Source organism: Halichoerus grypus, chromosome 13 (assembly GCF_964656455.1).
Source record: "Halichoerus grypus chromosome 13, mHalGry1.hap1.1, whole genome shotgun sequence".
In the NCBI taxonomy this organism is placed as follows: domain Eukaryota; kingdom Metazoa; phylum Chordata; class Mammalia; order Carnivora; family Phocidae; genus Halichoerus; species Halichoerus grypus.
The window spans coordinates 81,259,825-81,283,690 of record NC_135724.1 but is presented as its reverse complement, the minus strand read 5'-3'; the positions used below and the strand labels follow the sequence as shown (position 1 = coordinate 81,283,690).

The 23,866-nt window shown below is 36.2% G+C and overlaps 1 protein-coding gene across 2 annotated transcripts in view; it reads right to left on the bottom strand.

Moving 5' to 3' along the window:
* Positions 1 to 23,866, bottom strand: part of TAOK3 (TAO kinase 3) — a 190,598-nt gene that overhangs the window by 82,094 nt on the left and 84,638 nt on the right. Inside the window, exons 3-7 of one of the 2 annotated variants that reach the window (XM_078060912.1) lie at positions 16,334 to 16,543; positions 8,114 to 8,185; positions 7,621 to 7,722; positions 2,468 to 2,513; positions 1,487 to 1,583 (exon numbers count right to left, since the gene is read on the bottom strand). In XM_078060912.1, the coding sequence (XP_077917038.1) occupies positions 1,487 to 1,583; positions 2,468 to 2,513; positions 7,621 to 7,722; positions 8,114 to 8,185; positions 16,334 to 16,453 (437 nt within the window). In that variant the 5' untranslated portion in view covers positions 16,454 to 16,543. Of the gene's footprint in view, positions 1 to 1,486; positions 1,584 to 2,467; positions 2,514 to 7,620; positions 7,723 to 8,113; positions 8,186 to 16,333; positions 16,544 to 23,866 lie in introns of those variants that run through there. The other variant, XM_078060913.1, reaches the window with a different exon arrangement.

Sequence of the window (23,866 nt, the reverse complement as noted above, 5' to 3'; positions counted from 1 at the left end):
TAGGGAGCACACTTTATTATTATTATTATTTTAAGATTTTATTTATTTATTTGACAGAGACAGAGATAGGGAGAGCAGGAACACAAGCAGGGGGAGTGGGAGAGGGAGAAGCAGGCTTCCCGCGGAGCAGAGAGCCCGATGTGGGGCTCGATCCCAGGACCCTGGGATCATGACCTGAGCTGAAGGCAGACGCCCAACGACTAAGCCACCCAGGCACCCCGGGGAGCACACTTTAAAAGCTTTGTTTTTTCAACTTCTTTTATATACTAAAGAAGATAAAGTATAATATAGAATATAAAACATTAAATCAATATGCAGATTTTGTTAACAAAGGCACAAAAAAATGAACCATGGCTTTAAACAGGAACCAGCAAAATCATATATAAACAAGTTGGCATTTGGTAATGACATTTTGGTACCAAAAAAATGTACTATAAAAATTTTTTTTGTCAAACCCATAGACACTATGGTTAAATCCATTTTATCAGCATTTATTAGATATGGTTAAGTCCATTCTTTGTCTTTGTTATACATAAGCCAAATTCACGGCAGGAATTTTGGTCTGCCTATTTTGAGGAAGTTCTGCCTTTGTTGTACCAGTAACTGATAATGGCTACTCTGGGGTGATTAAAACAGAAGCAAAAGGGGAACCTATGATGTAATAGTTTCATTTCTTCCTAGTAAATGTCAAAGTTTTTTCTTTTGTTTTTGAGCCATTGGAGATCCTTTATATCTACCCCATATTCCACCATTTCTGCCACCATTCATTAAAGTAACTGTACTAGCAGTTCTTTACTGAGAGAAGGAAAGATTAGGAGAACATCTTTATTTAGGAGAAGTTAGTAGTAGGAAGTAGACTGGAGGGAGGACAGTGGAGTTGTGGTAGAGAAAATAAAAGGTAGAGGAAAGCCTTGGATTAGGAGTTAGGAAATCTGAGCTTCAATCTTTATTATGTAAAACCTGTGAAACTGTGGGCAATTATTTTAATCTTTCAGAGTCCCAGTTTCTTCAGCTGCCAAGATAAATACAATAATATCTTCCTAAATATCTATGTGGACTATAGAAAAGCACAATATTTTAAAGTTATGAAATAGCACGTATTTATATAATATTGACTTGTTATTTGCAACAGGAAAAGGAGAAGAAACTCAGCTAGGAAATAAATATGTGGAAGGAAGGCTAATTTTCTTTTCTTCTTGGCATTGTATCAAAAGGCTGCTGGGCCCTTCCTCAAATTTTCCTGCAACATCCTGCCTTGGAGAACAGTTACCTATAGAACAGAGGTGATGCAAGTCTTTGTGAACATCTGGGACAGACCAAAAGACAGAAGCTGTATTCTGACAACTTTCCTTCTTACATCCAGCAGCAGCAGCAATCTCTTTGCTTCCTATAAATCCACAGGCACCCTAAAAAGTGGAGCGGGCACTAACTTTCAAGATTCCTTGGATAGTCCTGTAACTGACATGTAACTGGTCTCCAATCTTACCTATGAATCAGTGCATGAGAATGCAGGTAGGCCAGCCCCTGCAAGGCACCGTGAGTAATGGCAGCGATTTCTACTTCTTGAAGTGGTTTTTTGTGAACTGAGGAAGGAAAAGAAAAATTCAGAAGTAGTAATCAGTTGCATTCTTCTTAAAATCTTATACAGTTATACCAAACTGAATTACATACTCTCAAATGACAATTTGGGAACACATCCACCATATTTCCTATAGAATTGCAATAAATAATCAGATAACAGGAAACTCAAGTACAAAAACAAACAAACAAACAAACTCCTTAAAACAAAATAAAACAAAGCCTGATATTCACTGTAATGCGTTGTTAATTGACCTGTCAGTTGCAAGTCAAAGCCACCACTGATTCCCATTGGCCAGGCCCAAATTTACCAGTCCTTTCTCACATTTTAAATGCCTAGAATGTTTTAGGTTGTATTATTTTCCTCTCCACAGAGCATCTATAATTACCTCTTCTAACTACAGGTTTTCATTATTTGTGAAAGCAGCTAATAAGCAATTTCTATTCAGAGATCAAGGGTGATATAAAAAAGTTTTTTTTTAATGTAAATTTTTAACCCAGTCTCTGATTATAATAGTATTTGCAGAAGAGAACTGGGTGAAGTCAAGATATTTGAAGGAGTTAAATATCAATATAATTTGATACCATCTACCTCTCTTTCATATATACATATGAATTTGACGTTTTTGGGTACATACATCATATTAGCCGAACATTTTAGTAAGTACCTGCCCTGGATGGGCCATGCACTGAACAGCAGGAGGGCTGTTAATCATTCCCGAGACACTTTCAGCCACTGCAGAGATAAAGTTTGCACAGCTCATCCACACAACCCTTAGGTATGAGTCAGCATCCATTTGCTTTGCCCAAATTGCACTTTAATATAGGAGTAGATACTATTCTGGTCAAGGCAGAACATAAAGGAGGGGGATAGTGCTTTTATTCTTACCTTCTAACAAATCAGAGGCTGAGCCTAAGCAATATTCCATCACCAACTGTAATAGATTAAAATAATAACCAGAATAATGACAGTTAATAAGAAACTGCTAAAACCAACTTAAGTAACCAAGGAACTAAGAATGCTAGGAGAGTAAGTATTCTTTTTTTAAATGATTTTCTTTATTTATTTGAAAGAGAGCGCAAGAGAGAGAGAGCATGCGCGAGTGAGAGAGAGAACATGAGCAGGGTGGAGGGACAGAGGGAGAGGGAGAAGCAGACTCTCTGCAGAGCAGGCAGCCCGATGCAGGACTCGATCCCAGTACCCCGGGATCATGACGTGAGCCGAAGGCAGACGCTTCACCAAGTGAGCTACCCAGGCGCCCTGAGAGTAAGTATTCTGACCTACTTGAACCTGGATTAAATTTTGGTCATCTGACACTAATTGATTTTTTATAACTTTTATCATATGGTTTTATTTCCTCCTTGGAACTGGGCACTGGATATAAATGGTCAAGCTGAGATTGCTACTAATTTACTAGTTTCTACACTATCTTGTTTCAAAAATATTTAAGGTAGCTAGGTTGCACTATAAGTTAAATTTTGTAACTTGGAAAGTGGCAACCAAATATATGAGCCAATATAATCTATACTGGGAAATACTAACTAAATAAAATAAACAAGTAGTAAATTCCTTATTTTCATATTTAAAACAGTTCTAAACAAGAAAATATTGTTTAGAACTCAATCTGAAAACATAGCTTGCTATGTGTCTGTCATTACATATCTTGCATCTCTGAGATGGGATATTTAAATTTTTATCTTAGAAAATTTCTAGAACAGTATTATTAAAATACTATTGATATTTACTGGGTTTGCAATCTTGGGAGTCTTTTCAAAAGCAAAAAGGAGAAAATTCTTTTACTCTCATCTTAGATTTTTTTTTACGTGTCCCAGACTACTGATCTATAGACAAGGTCAGAACTATGAGTGCTCAGTGACCACTCTCTACACACACAAGCACACACACACACACACACACACACACACTCTCTCTCTCTCTCTCTCCATACTATTTTCTTATTCTAAAAAACACTATATGTTCCTTTGAAATACAAATTTCCTAATGTCACCTACACATAACCATGGTCTATTAACATATTAGCTCTTTTCATTTAAAATAATTGATGCAAAAACATGTGCTTATTATGTACTTTGTATTACTGGAATAATTTAGAAGTATATAAAATTATATAATACATGAGATATAAAATTATATAATATATGATATATGATGTTATATTATATATTATTATAGCATATAATAATCATACATTATATAAGATTAATATATAGTATCATATTCTTCTATATCATTCTAGTAATGCCAGGTACCTAAAACATATTATATATCATATATTGCTTTTTTAAAGATTTTATTTATTTATTTGTTAGAGAGAGAGCGCTCACAAGCAGGGGGAGGGGGAGTGGCAGGCAGAGGGAGAAACAGGCTCCCTGCTGAGCAGGGAGCCTGATGTGGGACTCAAACCCAGGACTCTGGGATCATGACCTGAGCCGAAGGCAGATGCTTAACCAACTGAGCCACCCAGGCGTCCCATATATCATATATTATTATGTATAACAGAGTTATATATTCACATCTAAACTATTAAATTCATTATATATTTATATATGTAATTAAATATATAACTATATATGTTAAAATTATTCCATTACCAGAATAATTTAAAACATAAGAAACACAGAAGTTTAAAGTTTTGAAATTTTATTATAGTTTTCTGCTTGACATTAAAATAAGCAAATTCAGAAACATTAATTTTATTTATGTATTAATAGAAGTATAATTGACATATAATATTATGTTGATTTCAGGTATACTTCATAGTGATTCAACAATTATCCATTATGAAATGCTCACCACCCTACGTATAGTTACCATCTGTCACCATATGAAGTTATTACAATATTACTGACTATATCCCTATGCTGTACTTTTCATCTTCGTTATTTTATAACTGGAAGTTCGCACCTCTTAATTCCCTTTACCTATTTCACCCATTCCCCCACCCCTGTCCCATCTGGCAACTAACAGTTTGTTCTATGTGTTTATGAGTCTGTTCCTGGTTTTTTGTTTGTTCATTTGTTTTTTTTTGGATTCCATATGTAAGTGAAATCATATGGTATTTGTCTTTCTCTGTCCAACTTATTTCACTTAGCATAATACCCTCTAGGTCAATCCATGTTGTCGCAAATGACAAAATTTCATTCTTTTTTATGGCTGAGTAATATTACACTGCATATGTACACCACATCTTTATCCATTCATCTATCAGTATCACTGAGGTTGCTTCCATACCTTGACTATTATAAATATGTTGCAATAAACATAGGGGTACATATATCTTTTCAAATGTGCACTTTTGTTTTCTTTGGGTAAATACCAAGTAGTGGAATTACTAGATTGTATGGTATTTCTATTCTTAATTTTTTGAGGAAACTCCATACAGTGGCTGCACCAATTTACATTCCCACCAACAATGCACAAGGATTCCCTTTTCTCCACATCCTTGCCAACAGTTGTTTTTTCTTGTCTTTTTGGTATTAGACATTCTAACTGGTGTGACGTATAATTTTATTTCTTATTGTGAAATGAGAGATTCCACATTAAATCAATACTATAATAAACATTAGCCTTTTATGTGCACTATTTTTTCCGCTTTATTGAGGTATAATTGACAAATGCTCCTTTTTTTTTTTTTTAAGATTTATTTATTTATTTGACAGAGAGAGAGACAGCAAGAGAGGGAACACAAGCAGGGAAGTGGGAGAGGGAGAAGCAGGCTTTCCACGGAGCAGGGAGCCCGATGCGGGGCTCGATCCCAGGACCCTGGGATCATGACCTGAGCCAAAGGCAGAAGCTTAACGACTGAGCCACCCAGGCATCCCAATTTACTTAGTTGTTTAAGAAATGTTTCCATCAAAATTGGTTAAAGAAGGAGTGTTTGGGGGTGCTGGGTGGCTCAGTCATTAAGCGTCTGCCTTTGGCTCAGATCATGATCCCAGTGTCCTGGGATCGAGCCCCGCATTGGGTTCCTTGCTCAGCGGGGAGCCTGCTTCTTCCTCTGCCTGCTGCTCCCCCTGCTTGTGAGCTCTCGCTCTCTGGCAAAGAAATAAATAAAATCTTAAAAAAAAAAAATTAAGTAAATTAATATGCACATATAACTTCCTTTAACTGAGTATATGGAATATGAACATAGAACTTTAAAACCAAATGGAGAGAATATGGTTCTAGGACAGTTATGGTTATATTTTTAAAATTTTTATGTTAATGTATATTCTGATCATTTTATCTTTTCCCTATTATTCCATAACACAAGGACACCTGAGCTGTGGCTAGTTGTTTGCTCCTGACATTAACAGCTCTAGTTGCTCTACCTTTTTTTTTTTTTAAATAGAGTTATTTATTTACTTGAGACAGAGAGAGACTGAGCCAACGTGAGGGGAGGAGGGCAGAGGGAGAGGGAGAGAGAAACTCAAGCCGACTCTGTGCTAAGTGTGGAGCGTGACTTAATCTCAATCTCACGACCCTGAGATCATGACCTGAGTTAAAATCAAGAGTTGGACTTCCAACTGACTGTGCCACCCAGGTGCCCTTCTACTTCTAAATTATAGGTCTGCTTTCTAACTTCCCTGATTTCTTCCTTCTGGTCATATTAGTCTTGTGGCTGTTTGTATGCATGTCTCCAGCAGTTTAGTTCCTATGAGCTCCTTCTATTTAGCCTATCAAATCTGTTGTGGACAGAGACCCATTAACCAACCTTATTAGCACTCTATGTAATCTAAGAGTAAATAGGCTTTAAATAAGAGCTCAGAGGATTTTCTGAAGACTCCAAACACATAATATTTAGCACTTGATTTTGTAACATTTATCCTGCATGCTTAAAATCCCTTTCTTGACTCCTTTAAGATGGCTGAGATTGCCAGAGAACTGATGTCCAGATAATGAAATACTCCTCTGATTAATTTCTTCTGCTCAGAACAGAAGCAACGACTCTATATATCTTAAAAGCTGCTTGAAAAGAAATGTTTATGTTTAAGTATATTGTTTGATAGTCCATCTGGGAACAAAAATTCCATTCCTTAACTGGAGATCACTCGTACATGGTAACTTCTCAATAAATGAATCTCAATAAATGACAGTTAGATTGGACTCTAAATTGGAACGTAAGGTCTGATAAAGTACAAAGTATATAGCATTTTCATGTACTAAACAGTAGCTAACCTAAACACAGAAACACAATCATGTAAAAATATACTAAAAAGATAGAGTAGAACAAAAGACTTTTTTGAGGTAGCACTGGGGGCAGAGGGAGAGGTAGAGAGAGAATCCCAAGCTGGCTCCACACCCAGCAAAGAGTACGACATAGGGCTCAATCTCACAACCCTGAAATCATGACCTGAGCCGAAATCAAGAGTCAGACACTAACCCAACTGAGCCACCCAGGCACCCAAGACTGTTTCATTTTAATCACATGCTAGGCCCTGTCTGATAAAACGTAGACCATGATGGTAATACTAAGCATAATCCCAAATTTTGGGGGAATTTGAGTGGGGGATGAGAAATTACAATAAAAATTCTAGGATGAGAATAAAAGGATCTGCCTTTTACTTTTGCAAATAAATCATAAAATGGTACTAACTTTTCACTATCTGTTAATTGTTTATAGAATAAAATTTCCCATAGGCTAGATATCATATTTAATCTTATAGAATGTATACCATATGGCACACTCTGAGGTATTAACAAATGTTAAATACTGATAACAAAAGTCAAATGGGACAGAAATGGGACTGATAATTTTACAGATCAAAGAGATAACAGAGGGGCGCCTGGGTGGCTCAGGTCATGACCCCAGGGTCCTGGGATCGAGCCCCGCATCAGGCTCCCTGCTCGGCGGAAAGCCTGCTTCTCCCTTTCCCACTCCCCTTGCTTGTGTTCCTGCTCTTGCTAGCTCTCTCTCTGTCAAATAAATAAATAAAATCTTTAAAAAATAAAATAAAATTAAAAAAAACAAAGAGATAACAGAAAAAATAGAAAAAAAAATTTAATTGGAAATAAATGATAATACAGGTCCTTTGACTTACCCAAGCAGTGTGCTCTTTCAAGTAACAACCTTTATACTCAATGGTATTAGGATGCTTTAATTGTCGTAGAAATTTGACTTCCTTGAGAATATCTTGCCATTTCTATTGAAGTAATAAAGAAAATGGTATAATTTTTTAGGCTGGAAATAGTATTTTACTATCAAGTATACATATATAGTATTCTTTTCATTATTTTAAATGGACAAAGTAAAAGTTTAATAAATGAAGAAGCCATTTAAACTTGTGTTATTTCTTTAATTTTAGTACATGTAAATGTAAATCTATTAAAATATATGATAAATCTATTATACCAACTTATTTTCTATTCCACAAATTAGTTGATTGAGGTAGAATATTAAGAATATTTATTATATACACCACAAAAAGGAATAAAAAAAGAACTATGATAAATGTTTAAAGAACTTTGTTTCTACCATCAATTTCATACTAACTGGTTTATATCAGTTTAGGTATACAACTGTCTTTAACATACCTCATGTGTCTGCTTCCCACTGTAGGACATTTTCTTAACTGCCACCACCTCATTGGTGTGAGCATTTGTGGCCTGTGTTGAGACAGCAGAAGAAAAAATAAAAGAGAATGATGTTTCAGCCGCTTTAACTTAAATATTCGACTAGAGACTTTAAATAACATTCTCACACTTTACTATCATAGTTTAAAGATGCTGCAACTTCTGATAGGCTAGATAGACATTTCCCCCCCTAAAGTACAGCTTCTTTAGATCCCTATCCATATACATGCAAAGACCATAATATTAAAAAGGATTAGGGTTTAGAAATTATATATACAATCAAACAAAAACAAGTCAAATTTCCAAAACATCCATACTGGCTTCACCATATAAAATGTCCATCGATGGAGAACCAGTTAGATAATGTGGTACAATCACATGATGAAATAAACAGTAAAAGTATGAGGTAATATATATGAATATACAGAAATATGGAAAGATGTAAAAAAACAAGCTGCATATTATCTTACTTTTGCAAAATAATATTAATGTGAGTGTACGTGTAGAAAGAATATGAGAGAATTTATACCAGAATATATATCAGTGATAATCCCTGGAGCAGTGTTGTCCAACAGAACTTTCTGTCTTGATGGAAATGCTTTATATCTACATTGTATATGATAGCATGTGAAATGTGGCTACAGTGACTGAGGAAATGGAGTTTACATTTTAATTAATTTAAATCTAAATTGTGGCTACTGCATTGAACAATGCAGCAGAAGGTAAGATTAATTTTAAGAGGGACTTTCTCTCCCAAGGGGACTTATGTTTATAGTAAGAATGTATTACATATATACTTACAAATGTGTGCGTGTCTTCATCTATAAAGACTGCCTTGTCTCATAATTATCTCTATATAGCGTTTCCATACCCCAAATACAATTCAGTGAAAGCACACATGAAAATAACAAATAACTCAAGTAATAGTCTTCCTCCAGATTTTCTTAAGAGATTTAAAACTAGATAATTTTCTAAAAATTTTTGGAAAAATAAATAGAAGACATTAAAAGATTATCTAATTTTGGCTTCTAATAACAGAGCTCTGCATCAGTGCCGTACTCCTGATGGCAGTAAGCTATTTTGATTCTATGATATTATTATTGTAAACCAGTAAACCTATAGCAGTGGTTCTGAGGTAAAAGATTGGAATTCACTCACTGATAAAATCAGGTCACCAATTTTAGAGAAAAATGTAGAATCACTTTCTTAAAAACACTTAAAGAAGCTCCTCAGATAAAACAGTGAATTTCTTTCTAATTAAAAAAAATTTTTTAGGGGCGCCTGGGTGGCTCAGTTGGTTAAGCGACTGCCTTCGGCTCAGGTCATGATCCTGGAGTCCCAGGATCGAGTCCCGCATCGGGCTCCCTGCTGTCAGCAGGGAGTCTGCTTCTCCCTCTGACCCTCCCCCCTCATGCTCTCTCTCTCTATCTCATTCTCTCTCTCAAATAAATAAATAAAATCTTTAAAAAAAAAAAATTTTTTTTTAAATTTTTTTCTAATTAAAAAATCTTTAAGTTAAAAAATGAACAACTTATTGATATAAAAATTCAGCCAGAGTCTTACTGAATGACAAAATGCTGAACAAATGAACACTGAAAAAAAATCTTTTTAAATTATTTTTTAAAGATTTTTATTTATTTATTGAGAGAGATAATGATAGAGAGAGAGCACGAGAGGGGGGACAGTCAGAGGGAGAAGTAGACTCCCCGCTGTGCAGGGAGCCCGATGCGGGAATCGATCCCAGGACTCCAGGATCATGACCTGAGCCGAAGGCAGTCGCTTAAACAACTGACCCACCCAGGCGCCCTTTTATTTTTTTTTAAAGATTTTTATTTATGAAAAAAAAATTTTTTTTATAAGCACTAAAGAAAGGCAAAAGTACCTATTATAAAATAAGGTAGGGCGCCTGGGTGGCTCAGTTGGTTATGCGACTGCCTTCGGCTCAGGTCATGATCCTGGAGTCCCGGGATCGAGTCCCACATCGGGCTCCCTGCTCGGCGGGGAGTCTGCTTCTCCCTCTGACCCTCCCATGCTCTCTCTGTCTCATTCTCTCTCTCAAATAAATAAATAAAATCTTCAAAAAAAAAAAAAAATAAGGTATCTACTAGTCAGAGTTTTCACATCAGCAGGCCTCTACAAAGGCATTTTTTAGATATTTTGTTCATTTAGAAGGTACAGATGGACTTTTGTTAAAAACAAAAATCTCTCATTTTGCTGGTTTTTAAAATTTAACTCTAAGACTGCTTATGTGACAGCAACAAAGACAAGGTGATGTGAATTCAGTATTACAATAAAGGTTAGAGTGATTGTATCTGAAAAGCGGATATTTTGGGGGTGAATCTATGTACTGTGCAGGTTAAACAGACTGGGAAAGGTTTAGGAAATGCTCAAGCAATGAGGAATTTTAACTTGTAATGGTATTTTTTAAAAAACAAATCCTTAACCTTTATAAAAAGAAAAAAAAAAAGACCCACACAAATGGAATCAGATGGTATTGTCTAATTGCTTATTAAGGTTATTTATAATCAATGCTTATTTGGAAACAGAGACTTGAAAAAAGTTACCCTAGGATAAAAATATATTTCTTGGGGCACTTGGGTGGTTCAGTTAAGTGTCCGATTCTTGATTTCGGGTCAGGTCATGATCTCAGAGTCTTGAGATCGAGCCTGTGTCTTGCTCTGTGCTCAGCAGGGAGTCTGCTTGAGATTCTCTCTCTCCCTCTTCCTCTGCCCCTCCCCCCGCACATGCTCTCTCTCTAAAAATAAATAAATCTTTAAAAACTATATATATAATAAATGTAATATATATATATTTCTTTACATTTACAGAGTAATCATTACTTAGGACTTGGTAAGTATATTTCCTTACAAAACCTGCCTACTGGAGCACAGACTCAATATTTGAAAAACATTTTCACGTTGATTCTTCTTAGATGTGAAAATTTTTTAAGATTTTATTTATTTATTTGAGAGAGAGAGAATGAGAGACAGAGAGCATGAGAGGGAGGAGGGTCAGAGGGAGAAGCAGACTCCCTGCTGAGCAGGGAGCCTGATGCGGAACTCGATCCCGGGACGCCAGGATCATGACCTGAGCTGAAGGCAGTCGCTTAACCAACTGAGCCACCCAGGCGCCCCCTCAGATGTGAAATTTATTTTTTAAGTTTTAATTTAAATTCCAGTTAGTTAACATACAGTGTAATATTAGTTTCAGGTATACAATTTAGTGATTCAACAACTACATACATCACCCAGTGCTTATCACAAGTGTGCTCCTTAATCCCCATCACCTGTTTCACCTGTCCCCTCCCCCTTCCCTTCTGGTAACCATCAGTCTGTTCTCCAAAGTTAAGAGTTGGTTTTGGGCGCCTGGGTGGCTCAGATGGTTAAGCGTCTGCCTTCGGCTCAGGTCATGATCTCAGGGTCCTGGGATCGAGTCCCACATCGGGCTCCCTGCTCCTTGGGAGTCTGCTTCTCCCTCTGCCTCTCTCTCTCTCTCTCTCTCTGTCTCTCATGAATAAATAAATAAAATCTTTAAAAAAAATAAAAAAATAAAAAAAATAAAGTTAAGAGTTGGTTTAGATGTAAAAAAAAAAATTTTTTTTTTTTAAAGATTTTTATTTATTTATTAGTCAGTGGGGTGGAGCACAAGCAGAGGGAGTGGCAGGCAGAGAGAGAGGGAGAAGCAGGCTCCCCGCTGAGCAAGGAGCCTGACGTGGGACTCGATCCCAGGACCCCGGGATCATGACCTGAGCTGAAGGCAGATGCTTAGCCGACTGAGCCACCCAGGCGTCCCCCCCCCAAAAAAAATTTCTTTTTAGGATTTTTATTTATTTATTTGACAGAGAAAGACAGAGCGAGAGAGGGAACACAAGCAGGGGGAGTGGGAGAGGGAGAAGCAGGCTTCCCGCGGAGCAGGGAGCCCGATGAGGGGCTCGATCCCAGGACCCTCAGATCATGACCAGAGCCGAAGGCAGACACTTAACGAATGAGCCACCCGGGTGCCCCTGGATGTAAAATTTTTAATGCAATTTTATACTGGTTAAAATTCAGAACTGAAACTTAAAAAAAATTAATGTTTTAATCAGAAAAAGGAAACTATCAGTGGGGCTCAGCTTTCCAGCACTTCAAACAATATTATGATTACAACCTCTACACATGTCAAGTGTTATTCTTGAAACTTACATTCATATTTAACACTTCCAAGTGTCTTAATAATCTCAGTAACTTTAAGCAAGATCACTGATTCAAAAAATATTTAGAGTACTATGTGTTTCTGACATTTTCTCAACCCTTTCCAGCTACATTTAGATTACTGTCCACTTGTTGCTAATTTATAGAGAAATATAAAAATTAAAAATAAGCTTTTCGTTTTGCCTTAGTTATTAAGTCTCAACTAAAAGGTAATAATTATACCCAGAAGGACGGAATTAAATTATTAGCCTTAGGTGGATTATAGAAGATATGTGAAGTTCAACAAGGCAACACTACAAACGTAGAAACTTCATAGTTGTGTTTAAATGAATAAAAAAATGAACATGCTCGGTCCTTTTCTATTTTCCTTTCATACAGAGTTTCTTACTATCTTATTTGTTAATGCTGCTAATTTCTGAATCACTTATGTAAATCCAAACACACAAAGGTATTTCACCAATAGCTTCCGTTTTTTTCTAAATATACTCTCAGCTGATTGAGTCTATGAGAGCTTGCTTTAAACATATTTCCTGGCATCATTAGTGTAAAAGCTGTAAACTACAAAAGTCTAACAGAATTACAGTGTTTAGGTATAAAAATGTTGGTTGCTAGAATCTGGTCTGAATGGCTTGCTAGCATGACTAGGATTCATGAAAAGTACTAATTAGCAGTACCCCAAGTTCTCTGAGTTCTTTATAATTTACTCATTCATTCAACGAATACTTATTAGGTATTCAAAAAGTGTCAGTTATTGGGCTAAGAATTGTGAGTAAATATGCCCAGTACCTATCTCTTGTTACAGACAGTAACAAAAATATCATAACCAACAAATGTAAAATTGCAATTATGACAGGTGCTATAAAGAAGAGTATGTGTTACTCTGAGAAACAAAAATGGGGGGATGGGCAGGTCAGGCAAGGCTTCCCTGAAGAAATGAGGCTCCAGCTGAGAGCAAAAAGAGGAACAGGAGTTAAGAAGGTGAAGGTAAAAGGGGAAACATTCCAGAAAGAACAGTTTATGCAAAAATCCTATGATGATGGTCAAAAGAAAGCTATTATAGTATAGCTAGGGCAATGAGAGCGAGAGGGAATATAGCTTCGGTACAATCAGGGACACATTGTGGAAGACGTTGTAGGCTGGCTACAGTAAGGGTTTTGATCAGATTTACTTCTTTTTTCCCCAAGCTCACTGTCGTGTGGACAACAGACTAAAGAGACACCACAGTGGATACACAAAGATGGCTTAGGAGGCTACTGCAGTTGTCCAAGAAAGAGATGACAGTCTTCTTGGTTATCATGGTATGAGTAACAAGAGGAAGAATCTATTTATAGTGAGGGAGGAACTACATATAAATATTACTGTGGCCAATGAGAAATCCATTTTCAGGTATTACCTATGTGACCATTATAGATAAAAGGTTAAAGCTTTTCTAGGTTTTACAGTAAAGTGTAAGTTAATTCCCCTTTAATCTGTTTTTTAGTGCCTTGCGGGTTTATATGGGCCTGTACTACTCGTATAGGCAATACTACATAGTTAATGATTACATTTTCAAAGCCACCCAGATATCCTTATGATTTTTCTAGTCTATCATATCAACAAATAACATATATTTAGTGCCTACTGTAAACAGGACATTGGGCTAACCTTTAGAGTTGTAAAGAGATATTAGAAAGAGTCCTCATTTTCAAAAGGCATATACTCTAGTTAAATAGACAGGACTTAGCCCAAATAGCAAATAAATTGCTAGGTCTCCTGCAGCCTACTACAAATGACCTACAAAGTAGGTCTCATTTTGTCCTTAGTCCAAAGGCTTATAAGTTTCAAAACATGCTTGGTTTACTGTAGTCAAAAGGAGAATTTTGAGAGGGGCCTAGCTGCTTTTTATTTATTTATTTTTTTAAATTTAAATTCAATTTAGTTAACATATAGTGTATTGTTAGTTTCAGGGGTAGAATTTAGTGATTCATCAGTTGCATATAACACCCAGTGCTCATTATATCTAGCTGCTTTTTAAAATACAAAAGTCAGATAGAGATTGGAACTACCCTCTGACTCTGGCCAAAAGAGATTCTGAGAGGATGAATGAGTTATAAATAGAAAGAAAGAAAAGGTGACTGAGGAACGTATCTTGGAGCAAAACAAGTAGATCACAAACAAATATATACAGAATGTTTCAATTTTTAGAAAGTTCAAAACCAGGCAAAACAAAATTATATTGTTAGGGGTGCAGAAGAGAGTGGGTTACATATAAAGAAAAACTAGAAAATAATCACCATAAAATTCAAAATAGACATAACATAAGAGGGGCTTCAGAGGTGCTGGCAATATTCTATTTCTTGGCCTGGCTGGTGTTTATAAAGGGATTTACCTCTTAACTGTTCTTTAAATTACATATCAAAATATATGGGTATATATTTATGCACACTTCTGTATGTACATTTATAATTTAAAAATCCTCTTTAAAAAAAGCATCTCTGGGGTGCCTGGCTGGCTCATGCTGATAGAGCATGTGACTCTTGATCTCAGGGTTGTGAGTTTGAGCCCCAAGTTGGGGGCAGAGATTACTAAAAAAAATATAAATAAATAAACTTAAGGAAAAAAAGCATCCCTGTGAATGAGGAAGCAGGACTTTGATTGGGCTTTAAATACTATTCTAAGCCCAAAGACTAACATAGCAGTGTTGACTAGAAAATTAGCACACTTTTCAGCCATGGACGGTCACTTAATGATAAAATGTACTTGAGTGGAAGCTAAATATTAAGTGGGGGCAAAGGAGAAGTGGTAATGCTGAGCACAGACATAAAGGCATGAGAAAGAGTTCAGGGGAAACCCAGGCTGAAGATCTGGCTAGAAACAAAAAGATGAAATAAAAATGCAATTAATAAAATCTTATTTGGAAGGACAACTGAAGATAAGCCCTACCCAGATGCCAAAACATAAAGGATCACTTAAAAGTCAAATGCTATTTGATTAAGAAAAAAAATTATTCAATAACAGGTTTAGAGGAGAAATAAGTAATAAGCAGTACTTAAATATCACTTGCTTTCATGGACTAGGTCTCTTAAGTATTTGTGATTTTGATGAGGTGAACTTCTAAGGTTATATAAATAAATTAAAACTACATTTTCTATAATGAATTGGTGAATGAGCTATGGTAACATTTCAGTCACTTCTCATTCTTCTTATCAGAAGATAACCACAATCTTAAGAATTCAAACTGACTCTAGGGGGCTAAGCATTATACCCTTTAACCTAAAATACTGAATTGACATGAATGTTACTGAAAATCTTTGTTGGTCCACCTGTCTGAGTAGCTATCCGTTCATACATCCATCTGTCCATCATTTATTGATTTCCTACTATTACCAGACATTATACAGGTTACTGGGGATATAGCAATGGATAAGATAGGCATAACCCCTGCCCTCACGGCATTTATGTAGGGGGAGGGACATACATGAGTCAAAAAATCTCACACATAATTATTTAATTACAACCATGATAAATGCAACAACATATAAGCACAGGGTGCTATGAGGTCATAAAGAAAGACTTAATTTAGTGCTGGACAGCTGAACAGGAAAGGACACCTTGTGGACGTAACACTTAAGCTGAAATCTGTAGGGTAAGCAGGAGTTAGGCAGAGATGGGGATGCAATATGTAGAATTTTCTAGGTGGGAGGAATAGCATATATAAAGGCCCTGAGGCAGAAAAGAGCTTGGTATATAGAGGAAATGCACAGGGCCAAAATTCAAGTTTATAACATTTTTTGGACTACCTTGATAGCAGAGTCAGGTGACAGAGATTCCACTGACTTTAATAATGCCTAGAATTCTAGGACTACCTTTTCAGCAATGAGTATTTGCCTCTAGTATAGACATTTAATTTATAGAATAAACACTAAAAGCAAGTATATTTTACAAGTAATCGAATGTGTAGAATTCAAACTCCCCTAATTTAATCTCTCTCAACAATTCTAAAATTACTTACAAAATAAACTGCTCCAAAACTTCCATGTCCAATTTCATGCAAATCAATAAAAAGTTCTTCAGGATCATCTTTGTAGAAGAGATCAGCAATCTCTGGGTCCTTTGGCACCCCTTTACGCATGATGTCCAGTATTTGCAAATGTTTTGCTTTTGATATCCCAGTCAGCCTTATCTCTCATTTACAAATATTTTTGGGGTAAGTTTTTAGTACCTGTAAAAAAATAAGGTTTGACATTAACTTATTTCTAAAACATCTTGGTTGGTGGCAATACAAATTAATATTAAAAAGCACCTTGGTCTTACAACTTCGTAATAAAAAGACAAATAGCCCAAAAGAAAAACGGGCAAAGGATCTGAATAGATATTTCACCAAAGATACACAAGTGGCCATTAACACATGAAAAGATGCTCCACATTATTAGTAATTAGAGAAATAAACATTAAAACCACAGTAATATATCATTTTATATCCACTAGGATAACTACTATCAAAAAGTCAAATACTATTGGTAAGGATGTGGAGAAAGCAGAACCCTCCAAAACTGCTGGTGGGAATATAAAGTGGTGCACCATTTTGGGAAACAGACGGGCAGTTCATCAAGAACTGGGTGGCTCAGTTGGTTAACCGGCTGCCTTCGGCTCAGGTCATGATCCTGGGGTCCTGGGATTGAGTCCCACATCAGGCTCCCCCTGCTCTGTGGGGAGCCTGCTTCTCTCTCTCTCTCTGCCTGCCATTCCCCCTGCTTGTGCTCTCTCTCTGTCAAATAAATAAAATCTTTAAAAAAAAAAAGCATTTTGGTCTAATTGATATTGAAATAATAACAGCTAAGGTTTATTAAGCACTATTATGTGTCAGGAAACACTAAGTTCCATATATGTATATATTATTTTCTTTAATCCCTATAGCAGCTTCATAATGTAAGACTTTATTACTTTGATTTTATATAACAAACTAGAACTGGGAGGCAAAACTACTCCCCCATAATCAGGGAGCTAGTATTTGTCAGAACTGGGGCCCAAACCCAGATCTAACTGTAGAGCCCATGCTCTTAATATACAATATATACATATAGAATAGGTAATTAGGTAACAAACTGCTACTATTTGGAGATTATGCTAACATTCACTTAAAGAGGCAGATTATTCTGCTGCTTCACAAAATATTCTGAGTTTAAAATTTCTATTAATAGAAGGACATTATTTTGACATGCTTATATATTGGTTGTTAATAGTTACATTTAGCTGATATAGATCCTTATTTTTTGAAAAATACTGAAATATTAACTTTCATCTATATTTTTTTATTATAAATATTACCCCCCCCATGAGAATCAATCATTCCAACACTGAACATGTCACAGGATAATTTGTGTTTCTTCCTTGACCCATCAGATAACTATGCTAGAACTTTAGTTATTGGCCAATAAAATTGTGTTTTTAAAAACGTGAGCCAACAGGCTTCATTCAAGGAGAAGAGAAAAAGAGGATTGTTAATAAAGAAGTATAAGTAGTCAGTGCTAAGAATCATTTTTCTCTTGTGACATGACAGCGTTAGCTATGTACATTACATGGTTAGTCTAGTTAAATCATTAGCATATGTAGGTCAGCAGCCTAACCATCTATCCAGGCAACTCTTTCCTGACTCAACAAATATTTATTGAGTGCCTACTATTTGTCAGGTATGTACTGGGTGTTGGTTGGTCCCAGGTACAATGGGATGTGGTCCCTGTCCTTAAAGGGCTTAGAGTCCGATGTGGGAATAAGCATTACACTATAATGATACAAATAACAAAATGGTTATAAACGATTTTTATGATGAAAAAGCAAAAAATTTAATAGAAGATATAATAGGGTGACCCAGTCTATTTTTTCTTGGATATGAAAAAGCAGGCCTTTTTAGGAAAAAATAAAGTAATTCATTCAATATGGATGTATGGAAGAGTTGGAAGGAGAAAATATAAAGCTGGTGTTAAGCCAAGGAAAATCACACCAGGCCTTTTAGGCCATATTAAGAAATTTGGACTTTATCCTGAGGGTGGTGGGGATCCATCAAAGGTTTCAAACAGGAAAAAGGCATTCCTCTGCACACTCCACTTGTAATCCTGGGCACTCATCCTGACAATCCATGAATATTGATAACCAAGTATAAAGTCAATGTATTAATACTATTGAAAAAGTGACTTAAATTTAGTTGTCAGTCAAGTGACTAAAAGTACAAAACTAACATTGAAAAATTTTTTTTTCAATGTTCTGAGAACAGAAAAGAGAAACAATACATTAAATCAAGGATATGCATTTTCAAGACTATGCCAAAAAAAAAAAAAAAAAGCAAATTATGAGAATGTCTTTAGGAAAAACAAAAAGATCTGTGAACTAAATTAATGAGAACTAAAATCTTTTCAATCATCAAAATGTATTCTAGGGGCTCCTGGGTGGCTCAGTTGTTAAGCGTCTGCCTTCAGTGCAGATCATGATCCCAGGGTCCTGGGATTGAGCCCCGCATCAGGCTCTCTGCTCAGTGAAAAGCCTGCTTCTCCCTCTCTTACTCCCCCTGCTTGTGTTCCCTCTCTTGCTGTGTCTCTCTCTCTCAAATAAATAAATAAAATCTTTAAAAAAAATGTATTCTAAACTTTTAAATATTTTGGCTTCAGTGTGAATAAAGCTAAATACTATGGATAATCATTTGGAAGAATACATATTTCACTATGTCATACTCTAGACTAAAATGATTCTCTAAAGAAATGAATATTTAAATACAAAAAAAATGACACCATAAAAACTTCTTAAATAAATTTCAGGTGAATCTTTAAATACTAAGCAAGACACCAGAGGCAAAAGTCATAAACTAAAATCAGTAAGATTGACTATATGCAATTAATAACTTCTATATCTTAAAAAAATACAATGAATGGACTTCTGATTCCAGCCAAGATGGAGTAACAGGGACTGGATTTATTATCTGCCACCAGAAACAACTAACATTACAGGAAGGAAAACAGACCAAAATTCTTCATAAATATAGATGCAAAAACTGATAACAAAATTACAGCATATAAAATCCAATAATATATAAAATGGGTAATACATCATGAGTAGATGGGATTTATCCCAGGAATGCAGGGTTGGTTCAATAATCAAAAATCAAGCAATGTAATTCACCAAATCAACAATCTGAAAAAAAGCCAAATAATCATCTCTAAAGATGTAGAAAGTCATCTGACAAAATCCAAAATTCAAACCTGATAAAAATTCTGAGCCAACTCAGAATAGAAGGTAATATCCCCAACTTGTTAAAGGAAATCTATGAAACATTTATAGCTAATATCAAAAGTAATGGTCAAAGACCAAATGATTTCCTCCTAAGATTAGGAATGAAGCAAGGAAGTCTGCTCTCAGCCCTTCTCTTCAACATTGTGCTGGATGGTCTACAAGTGCAATAAGGCAAGAAAAAAATAAAGACATCAAGATTAGAAAGGAGAAGTGAGACTTTTACTGACAAACAACATAACCACCTATGTAGAAAATTCAATGCAATCTACAAAAAGCTACTAGAATTAATAACTGAGTTAATCAAAGTGGCAGAACACAAGATCAAGATCAATATATAAAACTCCATTAGATTTTTATATATGAACAAATGGAAACCAAAACTTTGAAACATCACACTAGCATAAAAATATGAAATACTTAGGGATAAATCTGACAAAGAATGTGCAAGACCTGTACATTGAGAATTATAAAATAATGTAAGCAACTACTTTCTGCAAGGTAGGAGGTGCGGAGAAGTGAATCTGAGTGATTCTGATATATGGGAAGATAAACCACGGGGGTAGGGAGCCTCCATAAGCCGGCTACCAGAAAGTGATACAGCAGCAGAACGCAAAATCAGAACCCTGCTCCAGTGAGGGAGGTCTCACCTGAAAGGTGCTCACATTGCTAAGCAGGGGCAGAACCTTAGGTGGGTCAGTGTGGTCTCAGGATCCCCAGGGTCACAGGAAGACCGGGGGTGCCTGAGTGAGGCAGAGTTCCCAGGCACTGGAGCAGGGAAGCCAGCTGCAATCAGGGAGCCCAGGAGTGGGCTCTCAGCTCGGGGTTGTCACAAACCACGAACCATGGCATGATCGGGTGACTGCTCCCTGAGCCGGCACCCAGCAAGTGGCAGTACCGGTGAGACCCCCCTTCCTTCCTGGGAGAGGAGTGGTGAAGGAGTGTTCCGCAGGAGTCTGCAGGGTTTGGAGACTCGAAATGGGGTCGTGTGCCTGAGATAGAAACCCTTGGTCACAGGCAGGGTAAGCATGGAGTGCAGCCGGAGACCAGGGAGACAGGAGTGACTGACTGCTTTTCTCTGGTGGTACACTGAGAAGTTGGGCCCCAAGCTTTAGGCTCTGGGGCTGGAGACTAGGAGGCCACCATTTTCATTCTCATCCTCTAAAGCTGCTCAGAAAGCCTTCAGGGAACAAAAGCCACATAGAGCAAACCAGAACAGATTATTTAGCCTGTCCCCCTGGCAAGGGTGGTGCAATTCTGCCTGGGGCAAAGACATTGAGAATCACTGCAACAGGCCCCTCCCCCAGAAGATCAGCAAGAACATCTGGCCAAGACCAAGTTTACTGATCAAAGAGAACTGCAAAACTCCAGTGCTAGGGGAATATAGCACATAGAACTCATGACTTTTCCCCCCATGATTCTTATTCTTTCAATTAGAAAAAATTTTTTTTCCTTTCCTTTTCCAATCAATTTCCTATTTTATCAACTCCTTTTTAAAATCTTTTTTTAATTGTCATTTTTACAGTTACATTCTATCCCTTCATTGTATTTCATTTTATTTCTATATATATGTAAGTTTTTCTTTCCTTAAAATTTTGGGATATAGTTTCTTCTAACAGACCAAAACACACCCAAAATCTAGTGTATGGCTCTCTTCTATTCACCTGTCTGATCATATGCTCTTTTTTCTTCTTCTTTGTTTTGTTAGTCTTAAAATTTTCATCTTTGCAGTTACATTCTATCCTGTCAATGCATTTAATTCTATTTTTGTATATATATGTTTTTCTTTCTTTAAAATTTTGAGATGTAGTTTCTTCTAACAAACCCACCAAAATACACTCAGAAGATAGTGTATTGCTCTGTTCTGTTCACTTGTCTGTTTATATCCCTTCCTTTGTTGTTGCTCTTGTTGTTTATCTTTTGTTTTTTCTTATCTTTTAATTTTCATTTTTATAGTTACATTCTATCCTTTCATTATATTTAATTTGATTTTTGTACATATATAAGTTTTTCTTTCTTTACAATTTTGGGATCTAGTTTTCTAACAAACAGACCAAAATACACACAGGATCCAGTGTATTGCTCTGTTCTGTTCACCTGTCTGATTATATTTGTGTTTAAAAAAATTTTTTTTCATTTTATTTTTATTTTTTTTCCTCAGTTTCAGGCCTCTTCTGATTTGTTTAGTGTATATTTCTCTGGGGTTGTTGTTGCCATTTTAGTCTTTTGTTCTCTCCTTCATCTCTTCTTCTCTGGTCAGAATGACAAGATGGAACTCACCTCAAAAAAGAGAACAAGAGGCAGTACTGACTGCCAGGGACCTAATCAGTATGGACATAAGATGTCAGAACTAGAATTCAGAATAACTATTATAAAGACACTAGTTGGGCTTGAAAAAAAGCATAGAAGACACCAGAGAATCCCCTTCTGGAGAAATAAAAGAACTAAAATCTAACCAAGTCAAAATCAAAAAGGCTATTAATGAGATGCAGTCAAAAATGGAGACCCTAACTGCTAGGATAAAATGAGGCAGAAAAGAGAAGTAGTGATATAGAAGACAAAATGATGGAGAATAAAGAAGCTGAGAAAAAGAGATAAACAACTACTGGATTACGAGGGAAGAGTTCAAGAGATAAGTGATACCATAAAGCAAAACAATATTAGAATAATTGGGATCCCAGAAGAAGAGGAAAGAGAGAGAAGGGCAGAAGGTATATCAGAGCAAATTATAGCAGAGAACTTCCCTAACCTGGGGAAGGAAACAGGTATCAAAATCCAGGAGGCACAGAGAAACCCCTTTCCTCTTAAAAATCACTAAAAATAAGCCAACACCCCGACATATAATAGTGAAACTTGCAAATCTCAGAGACAAAGAGAAAATCCTGAAAGTAGCTCAGGACAAGAGGTCTGTAACCTACAAGGATAGAAATATTAGACTGGCAGCAGACCTATCCACAGAGAACTGACAGGCCTGGCATGATACATTCAGGGTGCTAAATGAGAAAAATATGCAGCCAAGAATACTTTAACCAGCTAGGATGTCATTCAAAATAAAAGGAGTCATAAAAAGCTTCCAGGACAAACAGAAACTAAAAGAATTTCTGATTACTAAACCAGCCCTAAAAGAAATATTAAAAGGGATCCTTTAAGCAAAGAGAGAGCCCCAAAGTAACATAGACCAGAAAGGAACAGAGACAATATACAGAAACAGTCACTTTACAGGTAATACAATGGCACTAAATTCCTATCTTTCAATAGTTACTCTGAATGTAAATGGGTTAAATGCCCTAATCAAAAGATACAGGGTATCAGATTGGATAATAAAGCAAGACCCATTGATATGCTGTCTGCAAGAGACTCATTTTAGACCAAAGACACATCCAGATTTAAAGTGAGGGGGTGGAAAACCATTTATCATGCTAATGAATATCAAAACTAAGCTGGGGTGGCAATCCTTATATCAGACAAATTAGATTTTAAACCAAAGACTGTAATAAGAGATGAGGAAGGATAGTTTATCATAATTAAAAGGTATATCCAACAAGAAGATCTAACAATTATAAATATTTATGCCCCTAATGTGGGAGCAGCTAATTATACAAGCCAATTAATAACAAAATCAAAGAAACACATTGATAATAATACAATACTAGGGGTCTTTAACACCCCACTCACTGCAATGGACAGATGATCTAAGCAGAAGATCAACAAGGAAACAAGGGCTTTGAATGACACACTAGATGGACTTCACAGATACACTGAGAACATTCCATCCTAAAGCAACAGAATACACATTCTTCTCGAGTGCACATGGAACATTCTCCAGAATAGATCACATACTGGGTCACAAATCAGGTCAGATCGGGATCATTCCCTGCATATTTTCAAACTACAATGCTTTGAAACTGGAACTCAATCACAAGAGGAAATTTGGAGGCTAAAGAGCATCCTACTAAAGAATGGAGGCTAAAGAGCATCCTACTAAAGAATGAATGGGTCAACCAGGAAATTAAAGAATTTAAAAAATTCATGGAAACAAATGAAAATGAAAACACTAATGTTCAAAACCTTTGGGATGCCGCAAAGGCGGTCCTAAGAGGGAAGTATTTAGCAATACAAGTCTTTCTCAAGAAACAAGAAAGGTCACAAATACACAACCTAACCTTACCTAAAGGAGCTGGAGAAAGAGCAAATAAAGCCTAAGCCCAGGAGGAAAAGAGAAATAAAAAAGATTAGAGCAGAAATCAATGAAATAGAAACCAAAAGA